We start from the raw sequence: 26,694 nt of genomic DNA on the forward strand, positions 1-26,694 counted from the left end.
GTAGAATAATGTAATTTAATATAAATTAGTTCTATTTACACTTTTTCTCCAGACTTCTTCCAATATTTGAGATTGGGGCATTTGACAGCATTGTCAAACCATGGGAATCTCAGTTATAGATATCTGAGGGAAACAGGTGTACCAAGAGCAATTCTATCTTCAACGAAGGAAACGTACATTGCTATTATGAATGCATTTGTGCTTTTCAGTTCTGAAATTCCTGTTCCTAAACATTAATTTACACTTTAAAACGCCCTTAAAAATGGCTGAAAAAAAGAAACACAAAGTTACCTTGGCATTAAGATATTTGTTGAACTATCATCTAGTTTCCAAATATTTGTAGTAATTATTACCACTTTTGGGGTTTTTATTGAGATAAAGCACCAACTTACAATATGAATCCTGAGTTATTAGAACCCCTGAAATTGTTTTCACTCCTACTCTTTATGTGAAATAAATAATGTCATTTTTATAGTTTTCTTATTTATCTCATGTTTAGTTACTAACAACTGTATGATATGTAGGTTCAGCATGGGGGGATGATGGTGTGTGCATGTATGTGTGTGTGTGTGTGTGTGTGTGTGTAGATTGCAGCCTCCAAATAAATGTATTAAAATCATTTTCTAAATAATAAGTCAAATAATAGAAACATTAATACCATTCGCCTGATCACAGGACTCACCATTGAAATAAAGTATCAGAGTACTAAGTTTCACTCAACAGTATAACTAAAGCAGCTACTTCTTAAATACCACACTTAAGATGAGAGAATATCCTCCAAAATATATTTTATATACAGGGGAATTAAGTTAATTAAAAACATAGTAAAAAAGCTATATTTTCATTCAAGTGTAGTATTCTCTGAGCTTGTATCCTTTCATTCACAGGTTAAATAAGCAAGCGAAGGGGAAGTGATGAAATCTGCTATTGTGCAACTGAATAATATGCCTAAGGGAATAGTATTGTGTTCATTCACAACATTATTATTTATAGAGCTGAGTACTATTATCTCACTATTTACCCCGAGTTACAGCTTAAGGTTAAAATAACTTTTACCTCTAAATTTTAAGTTATATGCTTCCACTTAGTCATTTCTTCCAAAGAGGCCAGCCCAGCCCAACATCTTTCTCTAATCAAAATTTGATTTTATTCTAACAGTCAAATTGCAGACATGTTAAATGCAAAAGAACCTTAATTCCTTCTAACCTCTCTTTATGGGAAATATTTTCAAACCTGAGTCATGTCATTCTTCTTGAGATCTTATTTTTGTTTGTGGTGAGCAGAACCAGAAAGTATGGCCAAATTTTATTAGAGAATTACATATCAAATTTAGTGAATAAATTTTTAAAATATCAATACATCAATAAGCATTGGAAAATTTTACATTTGTGCATTTTTATCTTTAATTGATTCTTAATTTAAACCTCATGACATAATCATGAAACATGCTGGTCTTCTTCAAAATGGTACAATTAGCATACGTTAAATTATGGCTGCAAGCTTATAACAGGTATTGCTATCTCCATTTCATTTAGTTGAGAAGATAGAGACTTCAAAAGATTAAATGGTTTGCTTAAATATCTTATATATATCTGATGGCTTCCAAACACACTCATCTATAATTCTGTCAGGTTAATCAAGTAAAAGTTCTTTTCTTTTTTGTAGCCCAGGCTGGAGTGCAGTGGCGCCATCTCGGCTCACTGCAAGCTCCGCCTCCCAGGTTCACGCCATTCTCCTGCCTCAGCCTCCCGAGTAGCTGGGACTACAGGCTCCCGCCACCACGCCCGGCTAATTCTTTGTATTTTTAGTAGAGATGGGGTTTCACTGTGTTAGCCAGGATGGTCTCGATCTCCTGACCTTGTGCCAATTTCGGCCTCCCACAGTGCTGGGATTACAGGCGTGGGCCACCGCGCCCGGCCCAAGTAGAAGGTCTTTTCTAATCCCTAGATAAGCATGTGATACTTAAGAATATAATGTTTTCACTGAAACCACTGTTTCTCACTTGTAAAATGGAGATACCATTTTCTACCTCATAAAGCAGGTAGGATGGTGTGGGTCATACAGGGAAGAAAATGAGATTCACTCTTAATATTATACTTGTGCTTCAGCAGTCTTTCCTTATACCATTAGCTTTTATGATATGAGTTATTCTTCAAATTGTTTCTAATACATTATATTCTCTTCCTTTAGGGCCATTTTTAATTTCTCCTTGTCTTCTGACACAAAATAACTTGGAAATATAGATTTTCTATTTCTCTGTTTCTTTCTCCTGGTCATCAGTGTGGCTACTGAATAGCTTATTTAGGACAAATCTCTTTCCAGCATTACTTGTTTCCATGGATTGGCGCCTCACTCTGCTAATTATGGTTCAAGCTGGACTTAGTATTTTTTTTTCCTAATACAGTACTTTCAACTACGAGCTATGTTCCTCTCTTACATAGACTTTTATAGGTCCAAACAAGAACATTATTATATTCAATATAGAAATTGTTTTCCTATTTAAACTTTCCAAGCCATGATTGTCAACAATAATTATGTGGGTCTGATAGAGTTTGCTTTTGAAAAAGTATCTTTATTATTAGTTTCTTTGATAGATATCGTAGATAAAAGTATTAAGTACATCACAGAAACTTACTCTTTTATGAGCAACAGAACTGTATTCATTGAAAGTAGAAAATTTCAAATGTTTCTGCATTAGTTATGTCCATAAATAAACATAGAATTTTGCCTTCATTTAAAGATATAGAAACCATATATTTAGAGGTGATTTCAGAAAATAGTACTAACTTTGCAACAATATATAATGGGGAGAATAACGGAATATTTTTGCATTTGTTTGTGTCATTTCTGAATTTTTTTTTCCAGCATTGTTTTGTAGTTCTCCTCATAGAGGTCTTTTAACTCCTTAGTTTCATGGATTCCTAGGTAGTTCCTTTTTTTCTGTGTGGCTTTTAAATGGGATTGTGTTCTTGAACTGATTCTCGTCTAGAACCTATTGGTGTATAGAAATGCTACTGAATTTGTACATTGATTTTGTATCCTAAAACTTTCCCTAAGTCATTTATCAGTTCTAGAATTCTTTCACTGAAGTCTTTAGGGTTTTGTAGGTATAGAATTATATAATCAGCAAAGACAGATAACTTGACTTCATCTTTCCCTATATGGATGTCTTTTATTTCTTTGTCTTGCCTGATTCCTCTGGGTAGGACTTCCAGTACGATGCTGAATAGGAGTGGTGAGAGTAGGCATCCCTGTTTTGTTCTGGTTCTCAAGGAGAATGGCTCCAGCTTTGGCCAATTCAGTATGATGTTGGCTGTGGATCTGTCATAGATGGCTTTTATGATTTTGAAGTATATTCCTTTGATGCCTCTTTTTCTGCCTCTGTTGAGGTGATCACATATGAGTTTTGTTTTTTATTCTGTTTATGTGGTGAATCACATTTATGGATTTGCATACATTGAACCAACCCTGTATCCCAAGAATAAAGCCTACTTTATTGTGGTAAATTAACTTTTTAATGTGCTGCTGGATTCGGTTTGCTAGTACTTTGTTAAGAATTTATTCTACCAAAAAGACACATGCATCCATATGTTCATCAAAGCACCATTTCAAATAACAAAGACATGTAATTAACCTAGGTGCCCATCAGCAGTGGGTTGAATAAAGAAAATGTGGCACATACATACCATGGAATATGGTTGCACATACATACAGCCATAAAAAGAACAAAATCATGTTCATTGCAGCAACATGGATGGAGCTGGAGGCCATTATCCTAGGTGAATTGATGCAGGAACAGAAAACCAAATACTTCATGCTCTCACTTAGAGGTGATAGCCAAACATTGAGTATGCATGGACACAAAGATGGAAGCAATAGACACTGTGTACTAGTCAAGGCAGGTGTGCTGAAAGACTACTTACTGAGTTCTATGCTTATTACTTGGGTAATGGGATTATCCACACCCAGAACTTCAGCATCATACAATATACCTATACAACAAACCTGCACATGGACCCCTGAATCCAAAGTAAAAGAAAAATCATACATGTTCTTTAGAAACAAATCATGTTAGCAAGATAAATATGTGTCAAAATCAGCAATAATGATTTCCATGCACTCCCCTCCAATTGGTGTGATGAACCCAAAGTCAAGTCACAGTAAGGAAAGTTGCATAATTACCAAGACAAGAATTGTGGGGAGATTGTCTCATTTCCCGCACCAATCACAGGGCATCTTTTTATCCCTGAGAATATGGCACAGGCCAGGCCAAGACCCTGAAGGCCTTTGCATTTTGGAGGAAAATGTGCACTATTAGTTCTACACTAATCTTTGAAGTCTGTGTACATGTTTCTCTTGGGTATACAGACAATATAGTATTTTCAATATTTTGATTTAAAATCAACTAATACCTCCTTTCATTCACATTTTATTAGCCCTTGTAAGAGCTGTGTAATGAGAAAGGCATTACTGAAAACAAGAGAATAAACAAGGCAAACTGTTTCTATATATATTGCTTCACTTTTTACAGTAACCTATGGTATTTTGCAGTAAAAATTAATTAAATGTTTCCAGTTGCAATATATGTTTTTCTTTAGGTTTAGCAATACAAACTATGCTTAATTTACTGTAGTTCTATTTTGAAATGTATATATTTGGGAGTTTGTTGATATAACAATTAAATATTTTACACAAAATGGTATTTTACAAAGAATATTGAGGATTTCTTCTTTTATGTGATTATGAATATTCAATCTAAGTTAAAGATATATTTAGATTCTGATTTCCTCTTATGCTGGAGTTTTCTGATGTATATAATTCTAATGATTTCCTTAAATGACAAATTCGAAATTTAAAGATAAAAGTTTAACTATTGAGATTACCAGTTAATGTCTATAGTTTTATATAGCAATGTTGTATACGTGACACTTTCAAAGTCTAATATATAAATGTCAAGTGTGTGAAGTCAGTATTGTTATTCTTACTATAAATGATGTTTTACAGAATGCAAATAATTTTTCAAGATATTTCACAAAATATAAGAAAATATATTCAATATTTAAAGGTTATAGTTGAAGTCAAGCATCATTACAATTTTACATTTTTTGTAAAGTATTTCCAAGATTATTTAAAAGTATATTTTCCTTCTGCACATAAATTTTACTTTCTAAATTTAGTTGTTTTGAAGGAAATAATCTCTTGAAAATTAGAATACAAATACACTGATATTTGTTGAATGTTTATTACTGCCAGATGCTATTATCAAGGGTTTCACATCCATTATTTCATTCAATCTTTGAGGCAGTTTTACATAGTTTCATTACAAATAACACACTCAAGGTCACAGAGGTAATAAACAGCAAAAGCTATCTTCTGATTTAGCTGGAGGAATATGTGCAGAAGCAAAAGAATATCAAAAACCTTACTGAACAATTCACATGATCTCATTACATTAAAAATCAATACAAGTTGCTAAAAATGGAAAAGAGACAACACATAAACATAAATCTCATGGCCCCTATTTTATATTAAGAAAAGATTTCCAAAGGAGATCAGGCACGTTCAGGGTGCTGTGGCCATAAATCGAAACCCTGAACAGGCCAATATTGAGCTCCAAAATAGAATCAGTATTTAAAAACTTATCAACAAAAAAGAGCCCTGGACCAGATGGATTCACAGCCAAAATCTTCCAGACATATAAAGAAGCGCTGTTACCAGTCCTACATAAATGATTCCAAAACACTGAGGAGGAAGGACTTTCCCCTAACTCATTCTACAAAGCCGCAATACTCTGATACCAAAATCTGACAAACAGACAAGAAAGAAAGAAAACTACAGGGCAATATCCCTGATAAACATAGACACAAAATCCTCAACAAAATGCTAGCAAAACAAATCCAGCAGCACATCAAAAAATTAATTAGCCACATAAAGTAGGCTTTATTTCTTGGTTGCAGGACTGGCTCAACATACTTAAATCAATAAATGTAATTCACCATGTAAATAGAATCAAAATCAAAAATCATATGAGCTTCTCAATAGATGCAGAAAAAGATTTTGATAAAATCCAACATTGCCACCCGATTAAAAACCCTCAACACACTTGGTATTAAAGGAACATACCTCAAAATACTAAGACCTATCTATGAAAAACCCACAGCTAACATCATGTGGAACAAGCAAGATCTGGAAGCATTCCACTTAAAAACTGAAATGAGACAAAGATGGCCACTCTCACCATAGTGAGATTTTGCAACATAGCACTGCAAGTTCTAGCCAGAGTGGTCAGACAAGAGAAAGAAATAAAAACCATCCAAATAGGAAAAGAAGTCGAATTCTCTCTTTACTGGTGATATGACACTCTACCTGGCAAGTCCTAAAGATGGCCAAAGGTTCCTAGAACTGATAAATAACTTCAGTAAAGTTTCAAGATACAAAATGAATGTGCAAAAATTAGTAATATTTCTATATACCAATAATATTCTTTCTGAGAGCCAAATCAAGAACCCAATCCATTTAAAATAGGAACAAAATAAGGAAATAGTTAAGAATCCATCTAAACAATTAGGTGAAAAATCTCTACAAGGAGGACTACAAAACACCAAAGAAAGAAATCACAGATTACACAAATGAAAAAACGTTCCATTCTCATGGATTGGCATATCAATATTGTTAAAATGTCCCTATTGTCTGACACGATTTACGGATTCAAAACTATGCCTGTCAAAGTATCATATCATTATTCACATAAATAGAATAAAAAACTTCTAAAACTCATATGGAAACAGAAAAGAGCAAATAGCCAAAGCAATCATAAGCAAAAAGAACAAAGCTGGAGGCATCACATTACTGGACTTCAAACTATACTATAAGGCTAGAGTAACCAAAACACTATGGTACTAATACAAAAACAGACTCATGGGTCAATTCAACAGATTAGAAAAGCCACAAATATACAATCACCTCATCTTTGACCACGTCAACAATAACAAGCAATGGGGTAAGTAATCCCCATTCAACAAATGATTCTGGGATAACTGGCTAGCCATATGCAAAAGAATAAACATGGATCCCTACATTTTACCATATAAAAAATTAACCCAAGTTGAATTGTAGACTTAAATGTAAGCCTCAAATATAAGAACCCTAGAAGAAATCCTACGAAATGCCATTCTGGACATAGATCTTGTAAAAAAAAAAAAAAATATGACTAAGTCCTCAAAAGCAAGTGAAACAAAACTGAAACTGACAATGGGGACCTAATTAAACTAAGAACATTCTGTAAAGTAAAAGAAACTGTCAAGAGAGTAAACAGACAGCCTACAAAATGGGAGAAAATTCACAATCTATGCACCCAACAAAGGTCTTATATCCAGAATCTATAAGAAACATGATTATATAAAACCAGCAAAAACCAAATAGCATTAAAGTTGAGCAAATTAAAATTGCTCAATTAAATGAGCAAATTACCTGAGTAGACTCTTTTCAAAAGAAGATATACACGTAGCCAACAAATATGTATAAAAAATTATCAACATCAGTAATCATTAGATAAATGCAAATCACAACCTCAATGAGATACTATCTCACACATGTCAGAATGGCTATTATTAAAAAGACTAAAAAAACAAAAAGAAAAAAACGGGTGTTGCTGGCAAGGCTGTAGAGCAGAGGGAACACTTATACATGGCTGGTGGGAATGTAAATTAGTTCAGCTGCTGGAGAAAGCAGTTTGGAGACTTCTCAAAAAGCTTATAACAGAGCCACTATTTAATCCAGCAATCTCATTTTTGGGTTATATACTCAAAGGAAAATACATCATCACACCAAAAAAGACACATGCACCCGTATGCTAATTGAAGTACTATTTGCAACAGCAAAAGCATGGAATCAACTCAGGTGCCCACCAATGGTAGACTGGATAAAGAAAATGTGGTACATACACACCATGGAATACTACACAGCCATAAAAACAGAACAAAAGCACGTCCTTTGCAGCAATATGGATGCAGCTGGAGGCCACTATCCTAAGCAAGTTAATGCAGGAACAGAAAACCAAATACCACCTGTTCTCACTTATGAGTGAGAACTAAATACTGAGTACATGTGAATATAAAGATGAAAATAATAGACACTGGGGACTATTAGAGCAGGAAGGGTGGGAGTTAGGTGAGGGTTGGAAAACGACCTTTAGCTGTTATGCTCATGAATTGGGTGATGAGATCATTCATACAGCAAACTTCAGGATTACGCAATTTACCCATGTAATAAATGTGTACATGTACCCCCGAACCTAAAAGAAAAGCTGGGGAAAAAAATAACTTTCCATTAAATTTGAATTGTTTATCTGCAAGATGGGCATGGGTGGCAATGGGTGAGGAGTGAGGTCTTCTTTGAACCAGGACTTGCTGCATTTTGCCATTTGTGGTCACTGGTCTGCAATAATGGATGCCAACAACTCCTAGCTGTCCCTATATATTCACACGTCTACTTCCATAAAGCCATAGCATTAATGTCCTCTTGTCTTGAAACTGGAACGTCGCTATAACCTGCTCTAACCAATCGAATCTGAGGGAAGCAGTTGTCTGATGCCCCAGCAATCCTCCTACAGGAAAAAGCTCAAGGCTGACTCCTGAGTATTGAGAGGTTACTTGGAACAAGAGAGAGGCCAAGCCAGCAGCTGTATTCATCACCCAAGATGAGGTATCAGATAAGAGATTGAAGTCATCTTGGATGCCTGGAACCCAGGCGGTCTCCTAGTAAAATGCAGCTGTAAGACTCACCCCATGGGTTGAGTGGAAGCACTACCTAGCTAAACCCAGAAAACCAACAAAACAGTGGTAAGCAATACAAACATGTTTTAAGCTACTAAGTTTCAAGGTAATTTGTTTTGTAGCAGTAGATATCTGAAACAGAAATTGGTACCAGAAAATGCAGTGCTGCCATAACAAAAACATAAAATATGTAGTATTGGTTTACAAACCATGGACAAGTGGACACTGAAAAGGCAGTGAGGGGATTCATGAAAGCTGTAAAAGTCACAGAGAAATTATTACTGGAGGCTGGACAAATAAGGGAATGTTGCATCTGACACATGCAACATGAATAAACCTTGAGGACATTATGCCAGGTGAAATAGGCCTGTAACAAAAATAAAATGCTATATGATTCCATTTATGTGAGGTATCTAAAAGAGACATATTCCTAGAAAGGTGGTGAGAAGAGGAAAAATGGGGAGTTGTTTAATGGGCATAGAATTTTCAGCTTTATGAGATGAAACATTTCTAGGTAATGGCAGCATAACACTGACTATACTTAACACTACTGAGCTGTACACTTAGAAAGCATAAGGTGGTAAAATTATGTGTTTTTCAGCACAATTACAATTTTTAAAAAATCTCTATTGATCATCTGTCTGTCTCTATCTCTATCTGATATATCTATCTACTATCTATCTATCTATCTATCTATCATCTATTATCTATCTATCTATCTATCTATCTATCTATCTATCTATCTATCTATCTATCTATCTATCTATCTATCTAAATTAACAGGCTTCTATTACCCCAGCACCCCAGGGTAGGCAGGATGTCTGAGAAGAGAGAGACTCAGAAGGCAAAAGGGTCGTTTATTCTGCAAAAAGGATGAATAGGAGACAAGCAGAAACCTACAGGGTAAAGCTCAAATTCACGTCTACCCTCTTGGGAACCAGCAGCCATTTAATTAGCATAAAGTGAAACCTCGAGTGACCCCAGCCAACATCACATACAGCAAAAGAACCACCATTCTGACCACAGTCAACTCACAGAATCTTCAATCATAGAAAATCATTGTTGTTTTCATTAAGTTTTGGCATTGATTGTTGCACACCAAGATATACCTGAAACAATATTTAGTTTCCAATATTTTGAAGGAAAATCACTGAAGCAAATATCTTTCTTAAGCCATTATCTGTACAAACCAAATGTTTACTATGCAACTTCAGCCTTGAATCAAGGTTAGTCTTCTTCCAGTACGTTCTTTCATAATCCTGTCCATTTAACCTATCACATCTCAACTTCCTCATCTGGTTTATGAGGATAGTAATTGTCTCCATTATATATGTCTTATGAAGATTAAACGAGTTAATACACCTGATACATCTAGACAATGCTTTGCTCATAGCAGCCCTGGAAGGGGTAGTTATCAATATGAGTCTGTACTGAGAGCATTGAGGAGTTGCCTCATTGGCCTATCACAATAGTGGAACTCTAGAATAGAAAAGAGAACATGATGTAATGTGAGAGTATAAAAACCCATTCCTCTTGGGTTCTGAGATTGTCAGATGAGCAAACCTTTCAGAAAAGAACCCCATTTTCCCCTTTATGTGCTTTGATCTAGAGATTGTGTTGTATGCAAGAAACTGTAGAAGTCTAATGATGAGGGATGGTGGCAGGGAGATTTGTTTTCCACTTGCGTTTAGGATCTTGAGAGGAAGATGTCTTGCCAGTTGCCCCACACCCACTTGGGGCACAGCCACAGAAAAGCAGAGAAACATGGTCAGGCAAGGGGAACCCTAATATTTAGCTTCTCCAAACTGTATTTGGTTCTTATATGGGATTGTGACTGAGATGAGACCTTGACCTGGGGTCCATCCCGAAGGCTCCATCTGGGTGAATTGCTTAGTCGTTGGTTAATAGGGGAGGTCATACCAGAAAGGGTTGAAATGGATCCAATTCAACAGGAGGAGTGTTAAGCAAAGAGACGGAAGTTCACATTTCAGCATCAGAACCTAGCAAGAGTACACAGTGACAAAATGGACTTCATTACTGCACAGCCTAGCAAACACACACCAGTCTGCACTTGAAGGTCAGGCCCTTTGCCCCCCCCCGCCCCAGTGCTGAGTTCCTACTAGTCATACAATCCCCCATGTTTGGGAGAGAAACAGGGAAAAAGTAAAGACTCAGTGAATGAAAAAGCCTTTTACAATGAGAGACTCTGATAAAAGTGGTCTTTATTCAGTAATGAATTAGTAAGATTTCATTTTTCTTGGACTAATCAATGGAGAGGGAGATGAGTAAAACCAGCATGTTATTGACTGAGCTAAATCTTACAAGTTGCCTTCAGTTGAAAATAGGTATGGAAAATTGTGTCTTTTTGTTCAAAATAACATTTCACCTTAAAAACTAAACATAAATATGAAGCAATAAGCTATAATGTATATAAAAGTTTTAAAGAAATATTCACATAACCACAATTTCCTAATTTTCTTTACTCCCACTACTCAAAGTGAAACCACAGCTTAACTGTGGCCTGATTTCTACCTAGATACTACTTTGCAATGCTGATGTCCTTCCGTGATTTTACTGTAGAAATGTCTATCCAGATAAAAGTCAAAAGTCCTTTTAGTTTCTCAGCGATGCTTATAACCTGTCTTAGCTTCAATCACAAGTTATCTGTTAGTTTAAAATACAAAACACTTTTTCTGTTTCATCTGCTCACTTCTGTTTTACACAAAGAATTAGAAATGATTTATAAAATTATATAAGAAATGTATTGTTATGTCTCTAGAATGATTCTTTTTTGTTAATACAATCTGCCATCCCCACCACATAGACAGAAAACACCTACTTAAAAGTTTACCAATTACTTAAACAAACCAGTACTTTTACTTAAAGTCAATGATTCTCTTGTTAATGACCAGCAACTTGTATGGTTTTCAACCTACTTTTTCTTGCCAATATTATAACTCTTTCAGATTTTATGTAAGAAGTATTCTGAAAGCTCCTTTTGACTTTCAAAATATTTACACATCTTAGAATTAAAGTTGTTTTTAAATGACATTTACATTGTCTTTTTGAGAACATGCAGTATCTATTAAGCAAAAATTAGAAGAAGTCAAGAAGCCCATTAATTTGTGTATTGTCTAAGATTTTTTCATTAATATGTCTAGTTAATAAAAATAATTTTACTGATATTTAAGAAAAGGATATGGAAATGTCTTTATTTAAGGCCCTAATCTTTAATTCAGCATATTTTGTGAAAAAATTACCAGTTTTGCAAGTGCCTGAGTTCAGCCTCTAAGTTTTCATTTCTTTCTCTCTCTTCATTCAGAGACCTCTGGAGCTCACGGATCTGATTCAGGGAATCATCAAGCTGAAAGCGAAGTAGAAAATGCTTTAGTTAGATGTTCTATAGTACATCATGGTGGCTACAGTAAATAACATCTTATCATATACTTAAAAATTGCTAAGAGAATAGATTGTTTCTCACCACAAAACTGTAAGTATTTGAGATAGTGTATATGTTAAGTAGCTTGATTAGCTATTCTACAATGTACACATTTAGCAAAACATGTTGTATATCATAAATATATACAACTTTTACTTGTCAATTTAAAAATAAAATTTAAATTAAAAAACATGAGGATCCATTCTATATAAGACACAGTTTTCTATCTCCATCTTAATAAGAAAAGCCCTTATTGAAAAAAAAAAGTAGTTGAAATAAAATAACCCTTTAAAAACAAGGTGTATTTTTTGTATGACAGTAGCTTACCAGTAGTGTATGTGTTTCTTTTGTATATGTGCATGAATAAATGAAAATATTCACTTAGTAGAGTTAACGTACATATTCAGTAATAAAACAAACCTCAAAATGATCTCTGAAATATCTGATAAAATCCTTTCTATGTAGCCACTCTTCCTCCATTTCCACTCTTGCATCCCCTAGCTATAAGTCACTGAACTATAACTTGTGTGTTTTATTCCCATGGATTTGAACAAAATACACATGTGTGTGTATACATATTCACAAATACATACGCTAAGTGTATATATGTGAAATATATATATTATTGAAAATGTATCATTTTAATTGCTTTACTTAAAAAAGGTATTTCATGCTATATGTAATATCTTGCTTTTTAAATCCAATGGCTAAGACTTGTCTGTAGTAATGTTTCCTCTGTGGTCTCTTTGTCCTCCCTGTATTATAGCACTGTATTAATATGCCATGACATATACACCTACCCTCCTTTCCATGAGTATTTACATTGTCTCCAGCCTTGTGATGCTCTGAACATTCATATATCCTAGGTCCCTTGGTATCCATAGGAGATTGGTTCCAAGACCTTCTGCAGATTTCGAGATCCACATATGCTCAAGTCACTAATATAAAATGGGATAGTATTTGCCAATATTCTATGCATATCCTCCTCTATATTTTAAATTGTCTCTAGATTACTTATAATACCTAATACAGTATATAATATATATAAATGGTATACAACTAGTTGTTATATTGTATTGTTTAGGGAATAATGACAAAAATCTGCACATGTTCAGTACAGATGCATTTTTAAAAAATATTTTTGATTTGTGGTTGATTGGTTGATTCCAATAATGTGGAATCCATGGATATGGAGGGCCAACGGGATAGATATATAGTAATGCACTGCATAATGACTTTCTGGTTAAAAATGGATGCATATAAGGTAGTGGTCACATAAGATTTTAATGGAGCTATATAATGGAGCAGACTAAACCATCTAAATCTATGACCTTCACACAAAGACAAAATTGCCTAATGATGATATTTTCAGATTATGTCCCTATTGTTGACACATATGCACACACACACACACACACAATTATATATTATATATAGAAATCCAATTTTTTTCCTATACAAACACATTTTGAAAGGTACCTTTGAAAGGTACATAAATGCAACTATCTATCATCTGTTATACACACACACGTCATATATGTATATATGACGTGTGTGTGTATAACAGATGATAGGTAGATATAGATGTGTTTCATCTGTTAAAACTTTTCTCTTGAGGCATGTGTAGGAGTAGAATCACCAGATTATACTTGTTATAATACTAAATTTCACAAGGTAATACCAAAATGTCTCCCAAAATTGTTTACTAATTGAACTCAATAAAATAATTAGAAGGGATCAAGTTTCATCACATTTTCATTAACTCTTGATGTGACATTTGAAAACTTTTATCAATCCCTGATCAATAATTATGTATAATACCTCTTTATATTTTTATTAGATTAATATTTTTCTTTTGTGTGTTTATTCAGGCATTTTGCTCATTACTCTATTTTGGCATTTTTCCATTTGTTTTTTTCTGTATATATTCATGTTATTATAATGTTAATACTATTCCTTTGTTGGTCACAAGAGACCCAGGCATTTTTGGCAGGTTTGTAATTTTTTTTCCATTTAAGAGATCTTTGGTTTAATCATAGTTATTTTTATTAAATTATGAAATACATCAATATTTTCTCTTACAGTTGGGACTTGTACTCCAACTATAGAAAAATGTTATTCTGTATTTTCACTATTTTTTTTCATGTTTTGCACTTGTCATTTATGTTCTTGATCAAGCAGGAGTTAATTTTCACATTACGTGAGATAGAAATCCAATTTTATTGTTTTCCTATACAAACACATTTTGAAAGGTACATAAGTGCAAATATTGAATAGAGTTCTCTCAATTGATCTGACATATCAAATCTGTCATATGTCAAAATTCTGTATATTTCATGTATAAAGTTTCTTTTATAAAGTCTGACAGCAGACCCTCCCTTTTTTGGATAATTTATTTGGTCCTACACATTGCCTGAATTACTATAGCTTTCATTATAAATTTTGACATACAATAGTAAAAGATCCCTTTTCCCAGTTCTTTTTCCTCAGAAATATCTTGATTATTCTTGATTCTTTATAAATTTCAAAAACAGCATAGCAAATTTCATGAAGAACTATATTTGTATTTAACCTGGAGTTTCATTAACTCTATGGGATAATTTAAGTATATTTGACATTATTTCAGTATTTAATGCTTTTGCCCAAAACACAGTGTATTTTAAATTTTACTTAGGTCATCTTTAAGGCCTCTCAACTAAATATATAATTTTCTTCTTAGAAGCCTTGCAAAGTTTCTTCTCGGGAGGTTTAATTTTATTAAATTTAGTTTTAGGAATTTTATATCTTATGATATTAAACTATTTTAAAGTTATTTTTCCAAAAAATAAAATAAAAATGTATTTTACAAGTTTTGTTGTATGTGTCTAGTAAGTAAATTGCCTTATTAGGCCAAGAAAAGAGACTCACATCTACAATCTCAGCACTTTGGGAGGCTGAGGCAGAAGGATTACTTGAAGCCACAAGTTCAAGACCTGCCTGGACCAGGTAGTGGGACCCCATTTCTTAAAGAAAAAATAAAAATAGCCAGGCCTGGTGGCACATGCCTGTAGTCTCAGCTACTTGGTAAGCTGAGGCAGGAAGATGGCTTGGGCCTAGGAGTTCATGATTATGGTGAGCTATGATTGTACCACTCACTGTATACCAGCCTGAGTGACACAGCAAGGCCCTGTCTCTAAAATAAATAGTCTTATTAACTGAACATTTGTTTTACTGAAACTTAACACCTAGGTAAACATTCCTTGGTTTTCTAAAAATTAGCCTTTTTTTTTTTTTCCTAATTGAAATAAGGTATTTTAAGATAAGCTCCATTGTATTTTGAAATATATCTTTAAGCTTTGAAATCAATTAGGGTTCCTATTACAGTTTTCCCATGTGTGTCTTAGAGCAAGTTTCATATCCACAGAGAGTCTAATACTCTCCATCTTTAAAATGGTTGTGCTTATAGTCATGTTATGAAGATGAAATAAGATAAAATTTATAGATTGCATTATGTGGTACTGGATATGAAGCATTTAGCATACGTTATCTAACCTAAACTTGTTTTAGTAGAAGGACAATGAAAATTAATGTGAAATGTAATTATGGGTACTGCTATTATAAGTGATTCTTGGCTACACCGCGAAGGCACTATCGTGACTAGGCAAGTTAATGCAGTAAAATGAGCATTTAATATCTGAAGTGCAGCAGTCATCTTACAGGCAGAATATCCCACAAGGCAAAAATAGAAAGAACAACACTTAATCTAAGGTGATGACTAAAACAAAGAAGAAATGATAGATTCACAAAGGTTTTAGAAGTTTTCAACAAGGGTGATATGCATGAGCATCTCATCTTATTGAAGTGCTATTTCATCCTGTATACTAACCAATTGAAATTATATGCAAACATTGTGAGTTGAATTACAATGAATCTGTCTGTAATTTGCTCCTTCAACTCTTGGCTCATAGACAATATCAGGGTTTTAGACATGCAGATTTAAGACCGTGCGCGGTGGCTCATGCCTGTAATACCAACACTTTCGGAGGCCGAGGCAGGTGGATCACTTGAGTGAGGAGTTCAAGACCAGCCTAACCAACATAGTGAAACCTCACCTCTACTAAAAATACAAAAATTAGCTGGGCATGGTGGCAGGTGCCTGTAATCCCAGCTACTCAGGAGGCTGAGGCAGGAGAATTGTTTGAACTCGGGAGGCGGAGGTTGCAGTGAGCCGAGATTGAGCCACCGCACTCCAGCCTGGGCAACAGAGTGAGACTCGGTCTCAAAAAAAAAAAAAAAAAAATGCAACGCAAAATTTAAGAAATGGACCCTGACATACTCTAAATAAGCTCTGAGGTCTTGACTTTGAACTGCTCTTTTTAGGAAAAAAATCCACAACAAAAAGTATCTTCCTCGAGTACTACTAATTGTGTTTTTCCAGGTTAACCATTAAAATGTTTTAAGAAGTGTTTTATTTGCTAAGTGGCCAGGTCGTTTTCTTCTTGGCCTTACTGGGGCTTCCATGGGGTGGATTTGTGTGGTTTTATTCTCCTCCCTTCCACACAGTAATTTTTAGCACCTTTATTCTTCCAATTGAATATTTTACAATGTTGGGGAATTTTCCACACATATTCAGCTTACAGACAAAAATCTTGCTTTTCCCTTGAAGTAGATTGCTGATCCTTGGCACTATAGAATAAACCACTAATTTCAGTATTTATTAAAATTGCAAGAAATATCAATCCTTCTCTATACAAAGTCAAACCATTGTTAAAGATAACCAGATCCCAATTGATTGATCTCTGTACCAGCGTTATTAAAGTGAAATCAATTTAAATTTAGAAGGAATTATATAGATTTAAGGGGTGTGGGGGAGAGGAGGTTTTTTTTTAAGTACCCTGATGGAGAAATGGTATTCTGTAAACTCTTCTCATCAAGTATTTATGCTTACAGAATGAACATCTTGTTTATATCATAATGAACTCCCAAATAATATTTAGTCTTATTTCTGAATTTCAAGCATTTGGACATTTTTTCAGTAATACCCACATTTCATTGCTATCTATAATTCCTAATTCACAGAGATGGCACAAGTTTACTTTCTTACCATAGAAGTTTCCCCTTGTATCAAACTCACACATATTTGTTGATTTCACTTTTCTTAGTTTCCATTTTCTATGGAGAAACCAGAATGTTTAACATTCATGCCTCATTAAAAATTTATTTTTAGAAAGATTTTCATTCTGTTATATAGGTTCAAGATTAAAAATGCAATTAGGTAATAGGCTAATAATAATGTTTGACTAATATTATTCTGGACCCTCAACTTATTTTACATTTTCATCTTCTCACCTGTATACCTACTGGAAAAAAAAAAACAACCACCACTTATTTGACATTACAGTGCCAGTACTTAGGACAGTTCCTAAATAATTTAATAGATGAATGAGAAATGTTCCTTTTAAACTTTTTCTTTGATTCATAAATTTTTAAATTCTGTTCTATTATTTTAGATTTTAGTATTTGAATATCAATGTGGGCTATGATATTTAGGAAGTTAACTTACAGGTATTATTTAGATATTTAAGAAACATTTTCATAGTTTGATAGGAATAGCATTTAATCTGTAAGTTGCTTTGGGCAGTATGGCCATTTATGCAATATTGATTCTTCCTATCCATGAACATGAAATTATTTTCCATTTGTTTGTGTCATATCTGATTTATTTGAGCAGTGTAACTCTCATTGTAGAGATATTTTACCTCCCTGGTTAGCTGTATTCCTAGGTATTTTATTCTTTTGGGGGCTATTGTGAAGGGCACTACATTCCTTATATGACTCTAGGCTCAGATATCGGTGTTTAAGAATGCTGCTGATTATTGTACATTGATTTTGTATCCTGAAACTTTGCTGAAGTTTTTTATCAGATCAAGGAGCTTTTGGGAACAGACGATGAGGTTTTTTTAGATATAGAATCATGTCATCTGCAAACAGGGATAGTTTGACATTCTCTCGTCCAATTTGGATGCCTTTTATTTCTCTCTTGCCTGATAGCTCTAGTCAGGACTTCTCATACTATGTTGAATAGGAGTGGTGAGACAAGGCATCTTTGTCTTGTACTGGTTTTCACAGGGAATGCTTCTGGCTTTTGCCCATTCAGTGTAATGTTGGTTGTGGGTTTGTCTTAGATGGCTCTTATTATTTTGAAGCATGGTCCTTCAATGCCTAGTTTATTGAGGGTTTTTAACATGAAGGGATATTTGATTTTAGTGAAAGTGTTTGCAGTATCTATTGAGATAATCACGTGGTTTTTGTCCTTAGCTCTCTTCATGTGATGAATCACATTTATTGATTGCCATCCCAGGGATAAAGCCTACTTGATCGTGGTGCATTAGCTTTTTGATATGATGGCAGATTCAGTTTGCTGGTATTTTGTTGAGGACTTTTTGTATCTATGATCATTGAGCATATTGGCCTGAAGTTTTTGTTTGTTGTTGTTGTGTCTCTGCAAAAAGAGCCCAAATAGCAAAGGCAATTCTAAGCAAAAAGAACAAAACTGGAGACATCACATTACCCAACTTCAAATTATACCACAAGGCTACAGTAACCAAAACAGCATGGTACTGATACAAAAATAGACACATAGACCAATGGAATAGAATAGAGATCCCGGAAATAATGGCACATGCATATAACTATCTGATCTTCAACAAAACTGACAAAAACAAGCAATGGCAAAAGGACTCCCTATCGAATAAATGATGCTGGGATAACTGGCTAGCCATATGCAGAATATTGAAACTGGATCCCTTTCTTATATCATATACAAAAATCAACTCAAGATGAATTATAAAGACTTAAATGTAAATGTAAAACCTGAAACTATAAAAGCCCTGGAATATAACCTAGGAAATACCATTCTGTACATAGGACCTGACAAATATTTCACTGACAAAGATGCCAAAAGCAATTGCAACAAAAGCAAAAATTGACAAATGGGATCTAATTAAAGACCTTCTGAACAGCAAAATAAAGTATCATAAGAGTAAACAGACAACCTACAGAATAAGAGAAAGTTTTTGCAAACCATTCATCTGACAAAGGTCTAATATCTGGAATGCATGAGGACCTTAAAAAATTTACAAAAGAAAAACAACACCATTAAAAAGTGGGCCGAGGACATAAACAGACAGTTCTAAAAAGAAGACATTCATGCATCCAATAAGCATATTATAAAATGCTCAGCCTAATTATTAGAGAAATGCAAATAAAAACCACAATGAGATACCATCTTATACCAGTCACAATGGCTATTATTTACCAGTCAAAACATAATAGATGCTGGAGAGGTTTCAGAGGATAGGGAATGCCTATACATTTTGGGTGGGAGTGTAAATTAGTTCAGCCATTCTGGGAAAGCAGTGTGGTGATTCCTCCAAATACTTAAAACAGAATTACCGTTTGACCCAGCATTGGGTATATACTCAAAGGAGTATAAATCATTCTACCACAAAGACATAAGCATGCATATGTTCATTGCAGCACTATCCAAAATAGCAAAGACAATCAACTTATATGTCCATCAACAGTAGACTAAACAAAATGTGGTACACATACACCATGGGACACTATGCAGCTATAAAAAAGAATGAGTTTATGTCTTTTGCAGCAACATAGATTGTGCTAGGGGTCATTATCCTAAGCAAAATAACACAGGAACAGAAAACCAAATACCATATGTTCTCACATATAAGTGGGAGCTAAACAACAAGAGCACATGGACACAAACAGGGAAACAACAGACACTGGGACCTACTTGAGGGTAGAGGGTGGGAAGAGGGAGAGGATCAGAAAAGATACCTATGGGCGCTATGCTTATTATCTGGGTGATGAAGTAATCTGTATGCCACGCCCCTGTGACATGCAGTTTACCCGTGTAAGAAACCTGCACATGTACCATCAAACCTAAAATAAAAGTAAAAAATAAAAAGGAAATATTTTGGTCCAACTATTAAAGACATTGGAGTTTGAATACAGTATGATACTTTAAGTAAAATTTATCTTTAAAATGTAAAAGTAATTAAAAAATGATTCATCAGTATAATTTGTTTTTTTTTGTATTAAGAATGTGTATTTATGAACAGTCTATTGATTATTTAGTAAAGAACATAGTTATAATACATTTAAAACCATAATATTTAGAGTATTTTATCACAGAAGGAAATGATTAACATGTTAGTAATTTAAGTTTATTACATATTTTATTCACTGGAAAATTTGTATTCATTTTATCATAATTATATTTTTGTTGTCATTTGCTATGTTTTGATATACTGAATGCTTCATGAATAACTTACTATTGATACGTTTTAGGAACTGAATTGTGTTCCCTCCAACCCAAATTCATATATTGAAGCATTAAACCCCAATGTGACTGTATCTGGAAGTAGAGTAAGAAGGTAATTAAGGCTAAATGAAGTTGTAAGAGCGGGGCCCTAATGCAGTAGGACTGGTATTCAAATAAGAAGGGAAAGAGATTACAGGAGTGCACACACAACAATAAAAGGTGATGCAAGGTCTCGGCAAGAAGGCGGCAATCTGCAAACCAAGAAGAGGGGCCTCATGAAAGACCAACGTGGCTGGTACTTTGAGACTCTGAACGTACAGACTCCAGAAATGTGAAAAAATAAATTCCTGTTATTTAAGCTACTCAATTTGTGGTATTTCGTTATGGCAGCCCATGCTGCCTAATATAATATACACAAAGTAAAACAGAAACAATCATTTAGAGAGATTCATTGGCACTTAAGGAAGAGATCCCAAATCCCAAACGTGGTTCTCAACTGTTACTGTTCCTTTGTTTTGCATATGTAAACAGGAAGTCATGTGAGCTTCAGTTTCCTCATTTTAAAAAGGAAATAATAGTGTTAAACTATCTCACACAGCAGAGGTAAGTTAACTATTAAAATCCTAAGGAAGCTCTCTATAAATATCAAAACACAGAAATAATGGTCCTCAGCATAGCTGTCTTCCTTCAATCAGTCTTTCTCAGAGTTATTCATTTCAAATATTTCATATTGGCTTCTCTGGAGGGAAAATACTTGTTGAATTTGGCAAATGTGCAGAGTTTCCCAGGAGAACTATTACATGCATTTGCCATTTGAGACGACAATACATATTGAGAGCATACTATGCCTTTGGCACCGTTTTCAATGCTTTCATTTAATCTGCACAATGGTCCTGTGATTAAGAACCAAAGTTATTGTGGCAAAATGAGAATATTGTGTTAATTGTTTTTGGAAGCAATGTTCATTAGAAGTACAATCATGGTTCATTAGCGTTTGAACCAGACAGCTAGATTCCACAACCTCAAACTCTTAACCTCCAGCCTACAGTCAGTAGGATGCCTTGCTTTATGGCAGGTAAAAAGATTTATATTCAATTATGGAGATAGATTTTTACCATTAAATCATTCTTTCAATGTAGTATTGGTAATATATTTTTTTGCTTTGGTTTTGGTTTTGCCCTTGTTCTTTCTAAAAAGCTGGCCACATACTCAATGCAATAGCTGGGAATGTTTTTAAAAAATTACTTTCATGGACCCCTTAGCAGACATTCTGAACTAAAATCTCAGGGGCAGTTCTCACGCAATTTATTTCCACTTCCTTCAGGTGATGCTGTGCTTATAAAATCTGAAAACAACCGGGATGTATTGTAGAACTTTTAAGAAAATTCTTTCAGGCTTAATTAGGGATAGGAACAGCATTTCCATAGCGTTGCCACACATACATTATTCTCAAGCTTTGCTTTTCAAATCTCTTTCAAAAGTTTATTTCATAAATACTACTCATCATATTTCTTTTAAGAATAAACTCCCTACACTCAACCCCTGAAAATAATTCAGTAGATCTGTGGCCCAGTGTTTAAGGAAGTGGAGATTATTATAGTAATCTGGAGTGACAGAAATGGTTATAATTACATACTTCTTAAGTGAATTTATGATTCAGGGTACTGAGGTACAGGGTGCTGAGTATTCAGATAATATGAATTCTTTTTAAAGACCACCATGATTTTGTTAGAGAAAAGTAGGACAGGTAAAGCTGTTAGGTGATGAATGCTGGGGATGCAGTAAGACATGGTGGTAGCTTTAAAGTAATAGCCATGTAGGTAAGACTAAATGAGCAGGTTTGAGGAAATATTGCTGCCAAATCTTCTCCAATTGTGATTTCATCTTAGTGGCAGCTTTGAGGTATGAAATGGGTTGATTTGGCCATTAGAAATCTGAAGTTATCCCTTAAATTTTACTTTATTTAAATTTTTTCATCTGCCAGTTTGGTGAAATTTCATTCCTATGTTGTAAATCTGAGTGTTTAACATATAATTCAATAATTTATTGTAATATTATTTTATGACTTCTTATTACGTGATTTTTGAAAAAGAGAACGTCCCAGTTTTTCCATGCTGCTCCTCCTCCATTCGTTCCACCCTTCTTTTCTTCCTTTCAAACCTGGTTAGAAAATGTTCTATACCAAATGGCTGATGGTAATGAATACAACCACGAATAAGTCAGAGGAGACCCTTGCTGCCTTAGTTCTGACATTCAAATTGGGGTAGTAGCAAGGAGAGAGGAAAACAACAACAAAAAACCCATAACTCAACAGGGTAATTTGTGATAAACTCCAAGGAAAAAATAAACACAGTGATGTAAGAGGAACTGACCGCCTGGTTTGGAAAGGGCTGAACAACATCACAACTAGAAGAACTAGTGAAGCAGGAGCAAACCAACCCCAAAGCTAGCAAAACACAGCAAATAAGAGCAATTGAGACATGAAAAACTATGCAAAAGGTCAATGAATCCAGGAGGTGGTTATTTGAAAAAATTCGTAAGACGGACTGCTAGCTAGGCTACAAAAGAAAAAAAGAGAGAAGTAAAGATATGTAAGCTGAAATGCTAATGGTCAGAATCCAGGCACGTAACAACCTGGGGGCATAGAAAGGAGTTAGGGTTTTGTCCCAAGTTGAATGGAAGGGCTTTGGGCATTAAACAAGCCAATCATTTATAGCGGGTCCACAGGGGAAGCTGGAAGATGAAATAGTAAACTTTTGTAGAAATACAGGAAAAGATCAAAGGAGCAGTAATCTAGAGTGATAAAAATGGTTATATAATATAGCAGGCAAACTTGTATCCAATACGCATAGGTCATGTTAACCATAAGTCCAAGACACACTATCAGGGTAACTATAAGAGGAACTGGTAAAAATTATAAATAACAACATGTCAGCATAAACCTGATAAAGAATTATGAAAAACAGGACATCTGAGTAAGCTCAATGTAACTAATGCAAATTGAGTACATGCTGTGTACTAAAAGTAGGATGATATATAGCAAGTGCTGCTTTGATTCTGTAATAAGAGATAAAATACCCTTCAACTTTCTGACTGCTTACCTGCATGTATTAAAATCTTTTTTTTTTTTTTTTTTGCTCAGTAACATAATAGCTAATGCCATATTTATGATTTTGCATGTTCCTTTGGGCCTTGATTTCTTTTAACTCTGACACTCTAACCTACTTCTCTCCTCTTTCTGACAGCAACAGTAATGGCAGGAACTTTTCAGGCATTTGCTTTTTCTCTTTCTTTTTCAGTCCAGCTTGAAGCTTCCTACCTGTGGGCTCTCATATGCCTCTTACCTCACCCAGGTTTAAAAATTAGATTCAAAATGGTAGAGAGGCTACTGATATTGATACCATTTATTTTTAATTTAACCTTTCAGAAACGAATTTTTTAAGTTTAATAACATAGCAACCAATCTTAAAAAACACAGAGATTAATTTTGTCTCATTCATCTAAGTAAAAATAAGACAACTTCAATATCCACATAATCACAAACCTTTAACACATTTTAAACCCTGCTTATCAAACATACTTCTACTACAGAGTGATAAAATCAATAGATATGGTTGGAGGTAGAATACGTATTAGTAAAGGAATCAACCGATTCAAGAATTTCTGTCAAATATCCAGAGGATAGTTAACGAGAAATCTCAATAATCCTATTGCTTGATCTTGTTATTGACTAAACTGACATTTTAATACCATCAAATTGATCAAAACCTTAGCCACAGAGTCAAATTTAACACTGAGAAAGTCATCACACTAAAACAAACAAACAAAAAAACCTGCATCTAATCTAAATCTAAATCGATATAATTTGTTTAATGTGCCTCAATGTTTCAAAAATAAAAAAATACAAGAAATAAATATTATATGTAACTTTGACTCATGAGTTTTCACATAAAAATAAAATATTGGTTTAGTAGCAATAGTGAAATGGGTAATGCCACCAGGCACACCTAAAAGGATAAATGATAATAAAATATTAGGGATTAACTTTTCAGAAGATTTTGCAGTTGAAAAATAAACTTCAGTGTATATATATCATTCCTCATTTAATATATAAGTTCATTTTATGGTCCGTTAAATCAGGGTACCTTATAAGTCTTTCCCCCGCCTCATAAAAGATCTAAGATTTATCTCATAGAGTAAATGAAGTAAAGAAAATTTAGTCTAAGCAACATAATTTAATTGCAAAAGTAAAGGTGGCCCAATCAGGATTTGAATGAAATATCTTATATAACTTTAGAATTAGAGAGTAGGAAAAAATCCTTACTATTACATTAACATATTGTGATGATTCATTGCCATATTTTCCTCTAATAATTTTGTAAAACGTGAGTTCCCAAGATTTGTTTCTCCTGCTAACAATACTTCAAAATAGAGACTAGAAGTAATAAATGGCAAAAATAAGTTTATTAAACATTGAATAACGAAATTTCAATTAAATAAAATGGAAGAGCAAATATATAATCATGCATTTTGTGGCTACTTGAGACATTATAATACATCAAAATATTGAAGAGCGCGTAAGAAACTTCAGGTAATCTAACCAAATCCACACATATAATTAAAAAGAGTACAACCATCTAATCAAAATGTCAACCAATCTAAAACATCAATATAATAATATCGAATGGTACCAATAGTGATAGAAAATATTCAGAGATGCAGAAAACTTAGAATAAATAATAGATGTTTATTTTGGTAAGTAACCTATGATAGCAAAACAACAATGGACACATGTCCCAAATTAGTGAAATAATTAAAATATTGGTATATCTGTGTTAGAATAATATTCAAGAAACAAAATAACTTTGGAAAAAATGTATATTATTATATAATGTTAATTTAATGAAAGCGAGCTCTACAACTGCATATAGGGTAGGATCTTAACATTAAAATAAATACATGCTGTTTTCCTATGGCTTTCACTTTTCTAACTCCAATGGAATACTCTAGATAGCTTTGTGTCTTCAGTTAGATATTCTAGATCTAAAATCTGGAAAGTGACATTTTCACGATGGAGATGACATATGGTTGCAATGTAGTAAGCACAGGAACCCCCCTGCTGCACTGTCTGAATGGTTCTTTAGTAACCAGTGATAAGAAGTGACAAAAATATGCAAGGGCTTTGCTAATGACAAGAGCAACTGATGAAAGGAAAAGATTAGTATATATTTAGTAAAAACTGTAGCGTAATCAAACATTGAGCCACTCAACAATGTTTAAGATTTATGGATATGCATTTATGAAATACCTGAAGAAAAAATTGACTCTATTTTTCACTGAAACAAGTTTTATATAATGCCTTTAATGCATATTTGTTAGGAATACAAAGACGATGTTGGAGAGTGTGTGTGTGTGAATGCTTGTGTATATTAATAAATATACAGAGAGAATATCTAAATCAGTGTGTAAATGCATTTATACACAAAAACACAGTTGTATAGAGATGGATATGAAATATGTGACTGAATAGACATGGTTGGAAGGAAATACTGTAAAAAGTTAGTGGAAAATTATCCCTAGCAAGTAGGATTATGGGTGCTTTATATCTTTATGTTTGTATAGTTCATCTTTTAAAGAGGGTATGTATATTTTTGGTCAAGAAAAATGTTAATAACCAAAATTATGAGAATGGTGGGAATATGAATTGGAGCACATTTTGGAAGGCATTTCTAAATCTAAGCCATACCAAAAGCCCTAAAATATTCATGTTTTATTCATTATGTATTGGAATGTATGAGAAATAATATCAGAAACATATAAAACATTTTGCACAAATAGACTCCATTATGATCATGAAAAATTCAAATTAACCTAAATGGTAACTGAAAATATTATGTTTAATTATAGTCTGCACACATTAAAATGGAACGTTCTGCAGACATTAAAATGTTTTATTCAGATTTCATAGGGCCATTTTATGCTATTTGAGTTGACAATCCTCACAACACTGTGCATAATTTATGACATTTCTTGCAAAAAATTATTATATATAAAAATAAAAACAAAAATACCAATAAAATAGTGATAGAGGTGGCTGTGATATTATTAATTATTCATTTTGTTGCTTAAACATTTTGATATTTTATAAATTTGTTTCA

At 33.8% G+C, this 26,694-nt stretch overlaps 1 protein-coding gene across 3 annotated transcripts in view; it reads right to left on the bottom strand.

Moving 5' to 3' along the window:
- Positions 1-10,976: 10,976 nt before the first annotated feature.
- The window catches only part of CCDC102B (coiled-coil domain containing 102B), a 350,923-nt gene continuing 335,205 nt past the window's right edge, over positions 10,977-26,694 (bottom strand). For all 3 annotated transcript variants that reach the window (XM_011968354.1, XM_011968355.1, XM_011968356.1), the window contains one exon: positions 10,977-12,138. In XM_011968354.1, coding sequence (XP_011823744.1) covers positions 12,031-12,138 — 108 coding nt within the window. In that variant the 3' untranslated portion in view covers positions 10,977-12,030. The remainder of the gene's footprint in view (positions 12,139-26,694) is intronic.

The sequence above is a fragment of the Mandrillus leucophaeus genome, unplaced genomic scaffold (genome assembly GCF_000951045.1).
Source record: "Mandrillus leucophaeus isolate KB7577 unplaced genomic scaffold, Mleu.le_1.0 Scaffold84, whole genome shotgun sequence".
NCBI lineage: Eukaryota > Metazoa > Chordata > Mammalia > Primates > Cercopithecidae > Mandrillus > Mandrillus leucophaeus.